Here is a 16,691-nt window from a genome sequence, read left to right as displayed (position 1 = left end):
AACTGGGCTTACCACATAAACACATTGGCTACAAGAGCAGGCAGAGACTAGGAATACTGCAGCAAGTAACTCACCTCCTGACACCTAAAGTGTCAGGAGTGTGATGGAATACTCCCCACTTGCCTGGATGGGGGCATCTCCAACAACACTCAAGAAGCTTGACACCATCCAGGACGAAGCAGCCCACTTGATTGGCACCTCATCTACAATCTCTCCACCACTGGTGCTAAGACAGCACCTTCCAAACCCATGACCACTTCCATCTAGAAGGACAAGGGCAGCAGGTACCTGAGAAGTTCCCCTCCAAGCCACTCACCACCCTGACTTGAAAACATCCTGCAGTTCCTTCGCACTTGTTGGGTCAAAACCCTGGAATTCTCTCCCACCCGGCATTGTAGGTCAACCCACAGCAAGTGGACGGCAGCGATTCAAGATGGCAGCTCACCTTCTCAAGGGCAAATCGGGATGGGCTATCAATGCTGGCCAGCCAGCGACACCCAAGTCGTACAAATACGTTTTACAAAAGATAGAATTTGTTCGAAGTCGAGTGGGAACAGCTCCTTATGGGAAAGTCAACAGCAGAACAGTGGGGGATGGTCAAAAAGGAACTGATGAGAGGACAGGCCCAACATGTTCCCTTTAGTGTGAAGTGTAGAAGCAACAAATCCAGCGAAACCTGGATGTTTAGCAACGCTCAGAACCAGATAAGAAGGAAAATAATGACTTTTAATGAGTACAAAGGGAGCAAAGCAACAGAGGCCCTGGTGGAGTAGAAACAGTGAGTCAGGGGTTGGGCACTTAGGGAAGTAATCCGGAGAGTCGACGTTTCGTGTATGAGCTCTTCATCAGGAATTGCTCCTGCTTGAAATGCCGACTCTTCTGCTCCTCAGGTGCTAGCCTGGTTTTCCAGCACCACACTTTTCGACTCTGATCTCCAGTCCTCACTTTCCCCAGGTGATCAGGATAGCAAAGAGGAGGAATGCAAAAATACTGCTGATTAAAATTAGGGAGAATTCCAAGGTATTCCAGTAGCACCATCAAGGCGAAGAGAATAACCAGAGAAAAATGTAGGGCCCATTCGGGACCAACAGAGCAGTCTGTGGAACTGGAGTACACTAGTAGAATGATACATGAAACTTCACCTCTGCGTTTACTCAGGCGAAGGGGGGGCTGGAAGAGGCTGGCATTGTTTTTCTCAGAGTAGAGAAGGTTGAGGGGAGACTTGATAGAGACCTGGATAAGATTATGAGGGGCATAGAAAGGGTGGATAGAAAGCAAATGTTCCCCTTAGTGAAACAGTCAATAACAAAAAGACATAATTCTTAGGTGAAAGTATGATATTTAGAGGAGATTTGAGGCAAGTATTCTTTCACCCAGAGGGTTGTGGGAGCTTGGAATGCATTGCCTAGGAGGGTATTTGAGGCGAGGAAACTCATAATCTTTAAAAATATAATTGGATGAGCAATTGAAATTCCATAACATTCAGGCCTAGTTCAGGAAATTGGAATTAGTGTAGGGAGACCAGCACAGACTCGATGGGCCGAAGGACTCAATGGACTGTATGACCCTATGACTCCATAACTTGGAAGCTGAGAAATGGGACAAACATTTCTGCAGGTGAGAGACTTGTTTTATTTTCAAGAAAGGGATTGATCTTGGCTTCTGAATGAAGATAGAATGCTCACAGAAAACAGATCCTTTGGTCCAACTCATCCATGGCAACCAGACATCCTAAACCGATCTAGTCCCATTTGCCAGTATTTGGCCATTATTCCTCTAAACCCTTCCCATTCATGTACCCATCCGCTTAAATGTTGGAACCGTACCAGCCTCCACCACTTTCTCTCGCAGCTTGTTGCATACATGCACCAGCCTCTGCATGAAAATATTACCCCTCAGGTCCCTTTTAAATCTTTTCCCTCTCACCTTAAACCTGTGCCCTCTAGTCCTGGACTCTCCTACTTTGGGAAAAAGGCCTTGCCTATTCAACCTATCCATGTCCGTCATGATTTTATAAATCTGTATAAGGTCACTCCTCCCAGCATTCCAGGGAAAATAGCCCCAGTCTATTCAGCCCTTCCCTATTAGTTCAAACCCTCCAATCCCAGCAATATCCTTGTAAATCTTTTCTGAACCCTTTCAAGTTTCACAATATCCTTCCTGTAGTAGAGAGGCCAGAATTGAAAAGTGGCCTCACCAATGTTCTGGATAGCTGCTACATGAAATTCCAGCCCCTATACTCAAAGCCCTTGTCCACCACCCTTCTACCTGTGACTCCACCTTGACAGAACTGTGCACTTGCACCCTTAGATCTCTTTTTTCAGCAACACTCCTCAGGTCTCTACCAATAACGGAATACGTTCTGCCCTGGTTTGCCTTCCCAAAATGCAGCACCCCACTTTATTGAAATTGAACTCCATTTGCCATCTCTTGGCTCATTGACCATCTGATCAAGGTCCCATTTTACTCTGAGATAACCTACTCCCTTGTCTACTATACCACCAAGTTTGTGTCATCTGCAAACTTACTAATCATGCCTCCGATATGCACATCCAAATCATTTATATAAATGACAAAAAGCACTGAATCCAGCACTGGTCCTTGTGGCCTTCAGTCCAAACAACAATCCTCTACCACCGTCCTCTGTATCCAACCTTCAAGCCAATTTTGTTTCCAGTTGGCTAGCTTGTCCTGGATTCCATCTGATCTAACTTTGCTAACTGGTTTACCATGTGGAACTTTGTCGAAGGCCTAGCTGAAGTCCATATGGACTATGTCTACTGCTTTCCTTTCATCAAACATCTTTGTCATCTCTTCAAAACAACTCAACCAAGTTTGTGAGACACTATTTCTTATTCACAAAGCCATGTTGACTATCTCAAATCAGTCCGAGCGTTTTGAAATGCTTGTAAACCCTGTCCCTCAGAATCCCCTCCAACAACTTGCCAATCACTGAGGGTTGTAGTTCCCTTACTTTTCCCTACCACCTTCCTTAAATAATAGCACATTAGCTCCTCTCCAGTCTTCCGGTACCTCACTCTTGGCTATCGATGACACAATCACTTCCATGGCTTCCCACAAATGTTTGGGACACACCTGATCGCAGATATTTATCCACCTTCACACATCTTAAGATATCCAGCACCTCCTCTTCTGTAATACGGACATTTTACACGATATTGTTATTTATTTCAATAAGTGTGGTGCTGGAAAAGCACAGCCGGTCAGGCAGCATCCGAGGAGCAGGAGAGTCGACGTTTCGAGCATAAGCTCTTCATCAGGAATGAGACTCTCCTGCTCCTCAGATGCTGCCTGACTGGCATTTCCAGCATCACACTTTTTGACTCTGATCTCCAGCATCTGCAGTCCTCACTTTCTCCTCCATCATTATTCATTTCCATAGCTTGAAATATTGATGCAAAATATTTGTTTAGAAACTCAGCGAATTCCTGCGGTCCTGCACATAGGCGGCCATGTTGATCTTTAAGGGGCACCTATTCTCTTCCTAGTTACTCTTTTGCCTCTAATGTCTTTGTAGAATCTCTTTGGATTCTCCTTAACTCTTGACCAAAGCTATCTCATATCCACTTTTTCCCCTCCTGATTTCGCTCTTAAGTATACACCAACTGCCTTTACGTTCCTCTGTGGTTCACTTGATCCCAACTGGCTATACCTTAATTCTGTTGACCAGAACCTTAATATGTTTTCTAGTTGTCCAGCATTCCCTACACTTAGGAGAAGTAACAATTGACAGTTTCACTTGCCATGTTGGTGAGGAAAGGGTGTTGGTGGTCGGGCACTAACTGGGAAGGAAACTGTGCAAGATTCAAGATTGGCACAGTGGCTCAGTGGTCAGCACTGTTGCCTCACAGTGCCAGAGATCTAGCTTCGATTCCAGCCTTAGGTGACTGTCTGTGTGGAAATTGTACATTCTCTCTGTGCGTTTTCTCCCACAGTGTGTAGATGTGCAGGCCTGGTGGATAGGCCATGCGAAATTACCCATAGTATTCAGGGATGTGTAGACTAGGTGGGTTAGCCATGATAAGCATTAGGGTGTGGGTCAGGGTGCCATGCTCTTTGGGGGATTGGTGCAGATTCAATGGGCTGAATGTCTTCTTCACGCATTGTCGAGATTCTATGGAGCTTTTAGGGTCAAAATCAGCTTCCAGAGAGAAATAGGGAGATGTTTCTGAGGGATGGGGTCAGGACAAGAGTGAGTGGGAACCTGAAAGCAAGGGAAGGGGGAGAATACAATGGGGTTTCCTTGGTCTTGGTGATTAATGAGTCCTTCATTGGACACAAAAGGCATTCACAGTACAGGTGAAAGTTAAATGGGTTCAAGGCGAGGTCACCATAAATAGAAGGCCACTGAAGTTTAAGGGAAGCAGTTTCTGCTGAGGGAGATTCAGGCAGTAAATGGCTGGATCAGTTGTGTTCCAATAAAATACCAGTTATGAGTACAAATGTGTAGGGTTGCCAACCCTCCAGGATTAAGCTCAAGTATTCAGCTAGTGTCCATGTGCAATCGTGGTGACAAATCAGAGATGTTAAAAAGTAAGGGTTTATTTTTTATATTTCTTTGAACATTTCTCTTTATGAGATATACAAATATTGAAAACAGAAGACAAGAAAAGGTCATTAGCTTTCTAACCGATTACGTGTATTTGCAAATTGGCATAGACAGAACATTCATTCACAAGGATGGGTGTGTAGACTGACTAATGGTTGGACAAGTCTTTCAATAAACCCTCCAGGAACATACATAATCATAGATGGTAGCACTTGCCTGTTTCCTAAGGCTACAGGAGAGAATGATAGGAGCTCCATTGAGGAAAACTTAGAGTGAGAGAAACAGGCAAGGTGCATAGGAGTTTAGCAAATTGACAATTAACACAAGTCAAGGAATTTTGAGACTTTCAAAATCATGATTTTACAAGTAGAGGGTGAAAGTGGATGGCAAAGACACGAACTTTGTTTGAAGAAATAACAGAAAGGATTCACAAGGGCAGAGCAGTCGACGTGATCCAAATGGTATTCAGTATGCTGTTCCAAATGGATTTCAGTATGCTGTTCGACAAGGTTCCCCATGGGAGACTAATTAGCAAGGTTAGATCTCATGCAATACAGGGAGGACTGCCCATTTGGATACAGAACTGGCTCAAAGGTAGAAGACAGAGGGTGGTGGTGGAAGGTTGTTTTTCAGACTGGAGGCCAAGGACCAGTGGTATGCTATGAGGGTGGGTCATGGTGGGTCCATTACTTTTCATCATTTATATAAATGGTTTGGTTGTGAACATAGGAGATATAGTTAGTAAGTTTGCCGATGACACTAAAATTGGAGGTGTAGTAGAAGCAATGAGATTACCTCAGAGTACAATGGGATCTTGATCAGATGGGCAAATGGAGTGTAATTTAGATAAATGTAAGGTGCTGCATTTTGGAAAAGCAAATCAGGGTAGGACTTGTGTACTTAAGGTAAGGAAGGTCCTGGAGAGTGTTGCTGAACAAAGAGACCTTGGAATGGAGGTTCATAGATCCTTGAAAGTGGAGTTACAAGTAGACAGAATAAGGAAGAATGTATTTGGTATGCTTTCCTTTATTGGTCAGTGCATTGTGTAGGAGTCGGGAGGTCATGTTATGGATGTACAGGACATTGGTTAGGCCACTTTTGGAATATTGCATGCAATTCTGATCTCCCTCCTATAGGAAGGATGTTTTGAAACTTGAAGGAGTTCAGAAAAGATTTACAAAGATGTTGCCAGGGTTGGAGGGTTTGAGCTATAGGTAGAGTTTGAATTTTGGGGGTATTTTCCCTGGAGCGTTGGAGGCTGAGGGGTGACCTTATAGAGGCTTATAAAATCATGAGGGGTATGGATAGGTGAAATAAGCAAAGTCTTTTCCCCGGGGTGAGGGAGTCCAGAACTAGAGGGCATAAGTTTAAAATGAGAGGGGAAAGATTTCAAAGAGACCTAAGGTGCAACTTTTTCATGCAGAGGGTGGTATGTGTATGGAATGAGCTGCTAGAAGATGTGGTGGAGGCTGATACAATGACAATGTTTAAAAGACATCTGGACCATTAGGAAGCTTGTTGAACGCCTTTCTGAAGTCCATTTGGATCATATGACAACTCTGACTAGGAGGGATATGGGCTAAATGCTGGCAAATGGGATTAGATTTTTCTAGGATATCTGGTCGGCATGGATGAGTTGGAAGGAAGGATCTGTTTCCGTGCTATATATCTCTATGACTCTATGTAGAGAGACAGAGATTGGGATCAGTGATATAAGCAAGTCATGAGAACTGGCAGGACACCAGGACAATTCAACGACATGAAAGGGAGTTTAAGGAAGACTAGGACAATGTTGGATTCAGATAAAAGCTGGGATGGAACATTAGAAATTGTGATAGAGGTAGGGTGCAAGGAGCGAAGAGGCGAGTGAGGAAGTTTGAGACTTTGAACAGTATGTTGGAGGGAGGAGGATCAGGTGACTGGCACTGCCAAAGGGGTAACTACTGGTGATACAATGGACAGCACAGAGAGTGTGAAGAGAAGTACAGAACTCAGCTAGGAACTTACTCAGAGAAATTGATGCAAGGGATAATATTGACAGAAGTTCACTCTGTAAGCATGACATCAACCACTCTGCATTTTATGTCAGTCTGTAGTTGCATTCAACCAGGCTTATTGATTGTCATGGGATCCCACCTTTACATTTCTCCTCCTGCAGTTCAGGCCCTCCATGGTTTTGCTGCTCCCCATCCCAACCACCTCATCCAGGCTGATGGCCTTCAGACTCTTCTGCATCCCATCTGGCTGGCCTCCTGATAATTTCCACTTTCCTTGGACCAGCAACAACAGGCATACCATTACCTTCCCAAACATTCCCTCTTCCCTTAAAAGTACTGTGTGTGTGAGAGAGAGAGGGGTTTAAATAAGACATGGGGGCAATATTTTATACCCAGAGGGTGGTTGCGTGTGGAATGACCTTCCTGAGGAAGGGGTGGATGTGGGTAGAGTTACAATGTTTAAAAGATATTTGGATAAGTACATGAATAGGAAAGGTTTGGAGGTATATGGGACTAACATAGTTTGGTATTATGTTCGTCATGAACTGTGGGCACCGAAGGTTCAGTATCCATGCTGTATGACTCTATGTCGATCATGTGTTTGGTCACCTCTCCTGATACCATCCACTCACACTCAGTTTAAGTGTTTATTTGATCATGTTCCTGTTGAGGTCTCTTGAGATTATGTACTGAGATTAGAGATGCTATATACATGTTACAGAAGAGGAGAGTTTGATAAGCACTTCATTACAAGTTTAACATTTACTCACTCCCTATGCTGAATGGCAGGAGTGTGTATGAACAACATGTGTGCACTGTGTGTGTTTTGCCCACTGTATGCACCATCCACTATGTACTATTTAGGGGGAGGTAACAATTGCTGGACTGTTAATTCAGAAACCCAGATAATGTTCTGGGTTCAAACCTCACCATGGCAGAATATAAAATCCTTACAGTGCAGAAGGAGGCTGGATGGTCCATTGAGCCTGGACCATGTCTGCATTAAGTCTCACAATCCAAAGATGAGCAGGTTAGGACTGGCCATGCTAACTTGCCCATAGTGTTCAAAAAAGTGTAGATAAGGAGGATTAGCCACGCAGGTTACAGGTATATGGGGATAGGGGCTTGGAGGGTCTTAAGAGCATCAGTGTGAACTTGAATGGCCAAATGGCCTGTTTCTACACTGGAGGATTCGATGATTCTATGTGCACTAGCTACTGAGTGTACCACCTACAGTGTCATGGACATAGGGCAGTGTCTCCCCTTGTTTGTTGCTTGTAGGTTCCCAGAATAGCAAAAACAGGCAAAAAGAGTAGAGTGCGCTCAGGCTGTGTGATGGGCGGGGCTACTCAGGGGTAGGGCAAGGGTGGGAACCAGCAGCACGCTGTAAGTGAGGGAGAACGTGACGACTGCAGATGTTGGGGAGTCAGAGTCAAAATGTGTGGTGCTGGAAAAAGCACAGCAGGTCAGGCAGCATCTGAGGAGCAGGAGAGTCGACATTTCAGGCATAAGTCCTTCATCAGGAATGTGGGCAGTGTAAATGAGGCTGAGAGATAAATAGGAGGGTGGGGGTAGGGCTGGGGGGAAGGGAGCTGGGAAGGCGATAGGTAGATGCAGGTGGGTGGGTGATAGTGGAGGGTGATAGGTCAGCAGCAAGGATGGAGCAGATACCTGGAGGGCAGGAAGATGAATAGGTCGAGAGGGCAGTGCTGAGTTGGAGAGTTGGATCTGGGATGAGTTGGGGCAAGAAGAGACTAGGACATTTGTGAAGTCAATGTTGATGTTGTGTGGTTGGAGGGTCTCAAGGTGTTTCAAGGACCGCAATATGCCCTCCCCCATGATCAACAATGCCCTCCAGTGCATCTCCGCCACTTTCTGCACCTCCACCCCTTCAACCGCAACATGGACAGAACCCCTCTGTTCCTCACCTTCCACTCCACCAACCTCTGGATGCAGCACATCATCCTTCATCATTTCCATCGCCTACAAAGACTCCACCATCAGAGATATATTTCCTACCCACCCCTACCTGCATTCCACAGAGACCATTCCTTCGACGACTCCTTCATTAGGTCCACACCCACCCACCAACCTACCCTCCGCTCCCAGCACTTTCCCCTGCCACCACAGGAATTGTAAAATCTGGGCCCACACCACCCAAGTGGACAGGGTTGTTAAGAAAGCATATGGTGTTTTGGCTTTCATTAACAGGGGGAATGAGTTTAAGAGCAGTGAGATCTTGTTGCAGGTCTATAAAACTTTGGTTAGACCACACTTGGAATACTGTGTCCAGTTCTGGTCATCCTATTATAGGAAGGATGTGGATGCTTTGCAGAGGGTTTAGAGGAGGTTTACCAGGATGCTGCCTGGACTGGAGGGCTTATCTTATAAGAGAGGTTGACTGAGCTCGGACGTTTGTCATTGTAAAAAAGAAGGAAGACAGGGGACCTAATTGAGGTGTACAAGATAATGAGAGGTGTAGATAGAGTTGATAGCCAGAGGCTTTTTCCCAGGGCAGAAATTGTTAACACGAGGGGTCATAGTTTTAAGCTGTTTGGTGGAAAGTATAGAGGGGATGTCAGAGGCGGGTTCTTTACACAGAGAGTTGTGGGAGCATGGAATGCGTTGCCAGCAGCAGTTGTGGAAGCAAGGTCATTGGGGATATTTAAGAGACTGCTGGACATGCATATGGTCACAGAAATTTGAGGGTTCATACTTTAGGTTTATCTTACATGAAGATCAATGGTCAGCACAACATTGTGGGCTGAAGGGCCTGTTCTGTGCTGTACTGTTCTATGTTCTATGTTCTACCTACCTACTCACTTCCATTTAAGGCCCCAAAGGATCTTTTCCCATTCAGCAGAGATTTACCTGCACATCCACCCACCTCATCTACTGCGTCCTTTGCTCTCGATTTGTTCTGCTCTACGTCGGAACATTTCAGAGAACATCTCTGGGGCACATGCACTGAACAACCCCACTGCCCTGTGGCCAACCACTTCAACTCCCCCTCCCATAGACAAGGATGTCCGGGATCTCCACTGCCAAATCCAAGCCACCCGATGACAGGAGGAAGAACGCCTCAGCTTCTGTCTTGGGACCCTCCAACCACACGGCTTCAACGACGACTTCACCAGTTTCCAAATCTCCCCTCCCCCCACCTCACCCCAGATCGAACCCTCCATCTCGGCACCGCCCTCTTGAGCTGTTCTACCTCTTCACCTTCCTTCCCACCTATCCACTCCACCCTCCACCAAACCTATCACTATCACCACCACCTGCATCTACCTATCGCCTTCCCAGCTACCCTCCCCTCAAACCATATCCCCACCTCACTCCCACGTTCCCAACCCCCCATTCATTTTTTTATTTCAAAAATATACTTTATTCATTATATAATTTGATGGTCTGTACAGTTGGACATGTCATACATATGCTGAAAATGTGTTGCTGGAAAAGCGCAGTAGGTCAGCCAGCATCCAAGGAGCAGGAGAATGGACGTTTCGGGCATGAGCCCTCCTTCAGGACCATGATTCAGGACCCAAATACCCAGCACCTTCAGGTGGTCAGTCCTGACAGTGAAGGGGATCGAGGATTGATCAGCCCAGTTCCCGAAGAGCATGGCCTCGCTCTTGCCTCGGTTTACCTTGGCCCCCGAGGCCCGTTCGAACTGGTCACAAATGCACATGAGTCTGCGCACGGACAGCGGATCCGAGCAGAAAATGGCAATGTCACCCATGTACAGGGAGGCCTGAACCTGCAGGCCCCCACTGCCAGGAATAGTCACCCCTCTCAGGCTCGCATCCTTCCTGATAGACGCAGCAAATGGCTCTATGCAGCACACAAACAAGGCAGGAGAGAGAGGGCAGCCCTGCCTGACTCCAGATCTGACTGGGAAGCTATCTGATTCCCACCCATTGATTGAGACTGCACTGACAATGTTGGTGTAGAGCAGTCTGATCCAATTGCAGATTCCCTCCCCAAAGCCCATTTTGGAGAGAACATCACTTATATCCCTGTGTGATATCCTGTCAAAGGCTTTCTCCTGGTCCAGGCTGATCAGGCAGGTGTCCAACCCTCTGTCCTGCACGTAGGCGATCGTATCCCTGAGGAGTGCGAGACTCTCAGCAATTTACCTGCCTCGTACAACCCCCCCATTAATCTCTCAGCCCCCTCCCCTGCACATTCCTGATGAAGGGCTTATGCCCGAAACATCGATGCTCCTGCTCCTCGGATACTGTCTGACCTGCTGTGCTTTTCCAGCACCACAATTTTTGATGGTAAATGGGGGAGAACAGTTTTAAATCAGTCAACAGTGGAATACTAACTGAGAGACAGGTGGACTTGAACTTTTGAAATCCTTGAAACTGAATGGGGTATCTCTCACTGAAAGTCAAATTTGACGAGGTGCTACTATGATGGGAACAAATAGAGCGGTTACTACTGCAATGAACACTGTGCATCAGTCATTACATTGATGACTGATGCACAGATTAAAAGTACTGTTACTTCCTGGTTAAAATATTCCCTAAAAATGTATTTGCTGTCACCTCACATGCCAGAAGGCAACATGTTTCAGGTGATGGATTTTTATTTTGTGTATGCCAGTTAATTTTGTTAAAAATTATCACTAATTTTGCCTGTTGCTATGAGGGCAGCTCTTCACCGTCTTCTTCTCCAGGGTCATTGCAGATGGGCAAAAAATCTGGTCTCATTGATGGCACCCCACTTTGTCAAAGAATAAAAGAAGTGGAGAGAGGAAACATTGCAGCCAGGTGTTCTGGAGTTCAGGACGCACTGTGGGTCAGTGTGCCCAGTGGTGATGGTGACCAGCAGAGTAGGTGTGGGGAAGATGTTTCCATTAGCAGGAGAGATGAGAACTCAGGAATACAGCCTCAGAGTAAAGACGAGACCTTTTATAACAAAGATAAGGAGAAACGTCTTCAGCCAGAGAATGGTGAATCTATGGAACTTATCCCCACTGAAGGCTGTGGAGGCTTTGAGTGTATTTAAGATTGAGATAGATAGCTTCTTGAGTATCAAGGGGGTCATGGGTTACAGGGAGAAAGCCAGACAATTGAGAAACGTATCAGCCGTGATCGAATGGTGGTGCAGACTGGATGGGCTGAATGGCCTAATTTCTGTTCATATGTCTGAAGGTGGTATCAGGACTCTGAGCGAGTTAGGATGCAGGGAGCAGTGTCCCCTGTCTGTTAATACAGGAGAGGGAGGGAGAATGCAATTAATTCGAAGGAGACATGCTTTGATTTTGAGTCAACGTTAATGAGGCGACAGACTGGAAACCCCTCTGATGCCCCGGCACCCTCCTCAGTGCGGTAAAAGTAGTGGCTGTGAGCAGCACTGTGATTGGATTGTGAGCACAGTCGGTTCAGTATTAGCAACTGTGGAGCAATTACAGACTTGCAAGAAATGCGGATCGCACCAGGAACAGATACGGAAGGAAGAACCCCCACCCACTGGATACGAGGAATATAGGGGCCAGAGAGACAGGAGGAGTTGGAGAGAGAACTCCCCGAGAGGCTGAGGGAAGTCTGCAGGGGAGAGGCTGAGTGGGAAGGAGAGACTGGAGAGAGCAGGAGCCGGAGAGAGCAGGCAGCCTCTGACTGGAGGTTCAGCGGCGTGAGTCTGCAGCAGAGGGAGAGAGTATCGGGGAGAGAGGGAGCATGAAGACCCGGAGGAGCTGCTGCTGCTGCTGCCTTGTGCTGCTGGTTGTGGCGGCGGTGGTGACCATTGTCACCCTGCTGTTGGTGTGGAGACCCCGGTGCTCCGGCCACAGCCTGTACCCACACGCTGCTGTGGCGGCGGACTCACAGACATGCTCCGATATCGGCAGGTAAGGACCGCCCGGGGGGGGCCGCACAGCAAGATCCCAGCCCCGGGGGGGGCGCACAGCAAGATCCCAGCCCCGGGGGGGCACAGCAAGATCCCAGCCCCGGGGGGGGGGCGCACAGCAAGATCCCAGCCCCGGGGGGCCGCACAACAAGATCCCAGCCCCCGGGGGGCCGCACAGCAAGATCCCAGACCCCAGCCCCGGGGGCCGCACAGCAAGATCCCAGCCCCCAGCCCCGGGGGGCCGCACAGCAAGATCCCAGCCCCCGGGGGGCCGCACAGCAAGATCCCAGCCCCGGGGGGGGGGGGCGCACAGCAAGATCCCAGACCGGGGGGGGCACAGCAAGATCCCAGCCCCGGGGGGGGCGCACAGCAAGATCCCAGCCCCGGGGGGGCACAGCAAGATCCCAGCCCCCAGCCCCGGGGGGCCGCACAACAAGATCCCAGCCCCCGGGGGGCCGCACAGCAAGATCCCAGACCCCAGCCCCGGGGGCCGCACAGCAAGATCCCAGCCCCGGGGGGCCGCACAGCAAGATCCCAGACCCGGGGGGGCACAGCAAGATCCCAGCCCCGGGGGGGGGCGCACAGCAAGATCCCAGCCCCGGGGGGGCACAGCAAGATCCCAGCCCCCAGCCCCGGGGGGCCGCACAACAAGATCCCAGCCCCCGGGGGGCCGCACAGCAAGATCCCAGACCCCAGCCCCGGGGGCCGCACAGCAAGATCCCAGCCCCGGTGGGCCGCACAGCAAGATCCCAGACCCGGGGGGGCACAGCAAGATCCCAGCCCCGGGGGCCGCACAGCAAGATCCCAGCCCCAGCCCCGGGGGGGGCACAGCACGATCCCAGACCGGGGGGGGGGCGCACAGCAAGATCCCAGCCCGGGGGGGGGGGGGGCGCACAGCAAGATCCCAGACCCGGGGGCCGCACAGCAAGATCCCAGTCCCGGGGGCCGCGCAGCAAGATCCCAGCCCGGGGGGGGGGGGGCACAGCAAGATCCCAGACCCGGGGGCCGCACAGCAAGATCCCAGACCCCAGCCCCGGGGGCCGCGCAGCAAGATCCCAGCCCGGGGGGGGTGCACAGCAAGATCCCAGACCCGGGGGCCGCACAGCAAGATCCCAGACCCCAGCCCCGGGGGCCGCGCAGCAAGATCCCAGCCCCAGCCCGGGGCCGCACAGCAAGATCCCAGCCCGGGGGGGGGGGGGGGGCACAGCAAGATCCCAGTCTTGGGGGGCGCACAGCAAGATCCCAGACCCGGGGGGGGGCACAGCAAGATCCCAGCCCCAGCCCGGGGGGCGCACAGCAAGCTCCCAGCCCCAGCCCGGGGCCGCACAGCAAGATCCCAGACCCGGGGGGGGGACACAGCAAGATCCCAGCCCCCAGCCCCGGGGGCCGCACAGCAAGATCCCAGCCCGGGGGGGCACAGCAAGATCCCAGCCCCGGGGGGCGCACAGCAAGATCCCAGACCCGGGGGCCGCACAGCAAGATCCCAGCCCCGGGGGGGGGGGGGGCGCACAGCAAGATCCCAGCCCCGGGGGGGGGGCGCACAGCAAGATCCCAGCCCGGGGGGGGGCACAGCAAGATCCCAGACCGGGGGGGGGGGCACAGCAAGATCCCAGCCCCCAGCCCCGGGGGCCGCACAGCAAGATCCCAGCCCCAGCCCCGGGGGGGCACAGCAAGATCCCAGACCGGGGGGGGGCGCACAGCAAGATCCCAGCCCGGGGGGGGGGGGGCGCACAGCAAGATCCCAGACCCGGGGGCCGCACAGCAAGATCCCAGACCCAGCCCCCGGCGGGGGGCACAGCAAGATCCCAGACCCCAGTCCCGGGGGGCCGCACAGCAAGATCCCAGACCCGGGGGGCGCACAGCAAGATCCCAGTCCCGTGGGGCCGCACAGCAAGATCCCAGACCCGGGGCCGCACAGCAAGATCCCAGCCCCCAGCCCTGGGGCCGCACAGCAAGATCCCAGACCCCAGTCCCGGGGGCGCACAGCAAGATCCCAGTCCCGGGGGGCGCACAGCAAGATCCCAGTCCCGGGGCCGCACAGCAAGATCCCAGACCCAGCCCGGGCCGCACAGCAAGATCCCAGTCCCGGGGCCGCACAGCAAGATCCCAGACCCCAGTCCCGGGGGCCGCACAGCAAGATCCCAGACCCAGCCCGGGCCGCACAGCAAGATCCCAGATCCCAGTCCCGGGGCCGCACAGCAAGATCCCAGACCCCAGTCCCGGGGGCCGCACAGCAAGATCCCAGACCCAGCCCGGGGCCGCACAGCAAGATCCCAGACCCAGCCCGGGGCCGCACAGCAAGATCCCAGACCCCAGTCCCGGGGGCCGCACAGCAAGATCCCAGTCCCGGGGGCCGCACAGCAAGATCCCAGACCCAGCCCGGGGCCGCACAGCAAGATCCCAGCCCCGGGGGGGGCCGCACAGCAAGATCCCAGTCCCGGGGCCGCACAGCAAGAACCCAGCCCCCAGCCCCGGGGGCCGCACAGCAAGATCCCAGCCCCGGGGGGCCGCACAGCAAGATCCCAGTCCCCAGCCCCGGGGGGGCCCGCACAGCAAGATCCCAGTCCCGGGGGGGGCGCACAGCAAGATCCCAGTCCCGGGGGGGCGCACAGCAGGACTCCGAGCCCTCTGTTATTCACAGGAACCTGGCAAATAAGTCAAAGGACTTTCGAAAGTTTAAATAGACTGTGCTATGTCCCAAACACTATAAACCCAGTACAGAAGTAGTTTAGAGAGGTCATCTGCTTATAATTTATCAATCCTTGTCAGTTTTTGAGGCCCTGGCACATACATTTTGCCTGGAGACGTGTTCTGATCTGGATATTGAGGTTAGTTTGGGACTGTGTCAGTCTGTGTATTGATGGCTGGCTGTGGATGTTGGATGAATGTTTTGGTGATGAGGGCTTACGCAGTAAGGAAGGTCATGTTTAGTTATGTGGGGACAGACACAGAGAATCCTCTCATACATGGACTTTCCAACTTTTGCACTGTTTGAGTGAACCTCAAAACCGACTCATCAATCCACACAAGGTCAAACTAAATGCATTGTGAATAGTTAATTTACCTGAGTTCCAGGCTAAGTGCAGACTGGAGGGGAGGGATCTTATAAACCTATGTACAAGGACCCTGCCCAGTTTAAGTCCTTCTTCAGGTTGACTGTTGGTCAGAGAGTCTGGATTTGTTTCAGGAAAGTCAAACAGAAGTGCCTTTTATAAGAGGTTTTTGTGGGTGATTACATTCAATGATTAAATTGGTATGGCGGTAATAAACAATGGGAATCATTTCAATATGTTCAACAGAAATACATTCATTCATAAACAAAACATCTGCCAGAAAGATCTATCTGTGGTTTACAAACTCAGTTAAGGATAGTATTCAGTTCAGAAAAGAGGTTGAAAATGTTGTAATAAATAGTGGAAAGCCCAAGGATTGAGAATGGTTTAGAAACCATTGGGAGTGGGGAAGATATATTGAGAAAAAACTTATCTGAAATTTTAAAAGAGATCAGAAGAGTTTTTAAAAACAATTATACAAATAGAAAACAGCTGAGTTAAACATTCCTTTCTCCAAAGCTGACCCTGGTGGGAAGATCATGAGGAATAAGGACACGGCAGAGACAATACATAAGAACAAAGAGGAGGCCATTCAGCCCCTCAAGCTTGATACAATCATAGCTGATCTCATCTCAGTCTCAACTCCACATTGCTGCCTACACTCCACAACCCAAAATCTGTTTCCTCTTTAGATTTACTCAATGTCCCAGCATCCTCCACATCCCACAGATTCACCAGCCTTCGAGAGAAGTAGACTCATTAAAGATGTACAGCACAGAAACAGACCCTTCGGTCCAACTGATCCATGCCAAGCAGATATCCTAACCGAATGTAGTTCCATTTGCTAGCACCCGGCCCGTATCCCTCCAAACCCTTCCTATTCATACACCCATCCAGATGCCTCTTGAATGTTGTAATTGTACCAGCCTCCACCACATCCTCTGGCAGCTCATTCCATACACGTACCACTCTCTGTGTGAAAATATTGCCCCTTAGGTCTCTTTTACTCTTTCCCCTCTCACCCCTAAACCTATGCCCTCTAGTTCTGGACTCTCCCCCCCCAGAGAAAAGACTTCCTTTATTTATCCTATCCATGCCCCTCATGATTTTATAAACCCCTATAAGGTCACCCCTCAGCCTCCGACGCTCCAGGGAAAACAGCCCCACCCTGTTCAGCCTCTCCCTGTAGCTCAAATCCTCCAACCCTGGCAACATCCT

The 16,691-nt window shown here is 50.5% G+C and overlaps 1 protein-coding gene across 1 annotated transcript in view; it reads left to right on the top strand.

Annotated features, from left to right (window-relative positions):
- Nucleotides 1-11,893: 11,893 nt before the first annotated feature.
- The window catches only part of LOC132827233 (glutathione hydrolase 5 proenzyme-like), a 92,109-nt gene continuing 87,311 nt past the window's right edge, over nt 11,894-16,691 (top strand). Inside the window, exon 1 of the mRNA XM_060843861.1 lies at nt 11,894-12,421. Coding sequence (XP_060699844.1) covers nt 12,252-12,421 — 170 coding nt within the window. The 5' untranslated portion in view covers nt 11,894-12,251. The remainder of the gene's footprint in view (nt 12,422-16,691) is intronic.

This window comes from Hemiscyllium ocellatum, chromosome 24 (genome assembly GCF_020745735.1).
Source record: "Hemiscyllium ocellatum isolate sHemOce1 chromosome 24, sHemOce1.pat.X.cur, whole genome shotgun sequence".
NCBI lineage: Eukaryota > Metazoa > Chordata > Chondrichthyes > Orectolobiformes > Hemiscylliidae > Hemiscyllium > Hemiscyllium ocellatum.
This window is presented reverse-complemented; position numbering and strand designations above follow the sequence as displayed.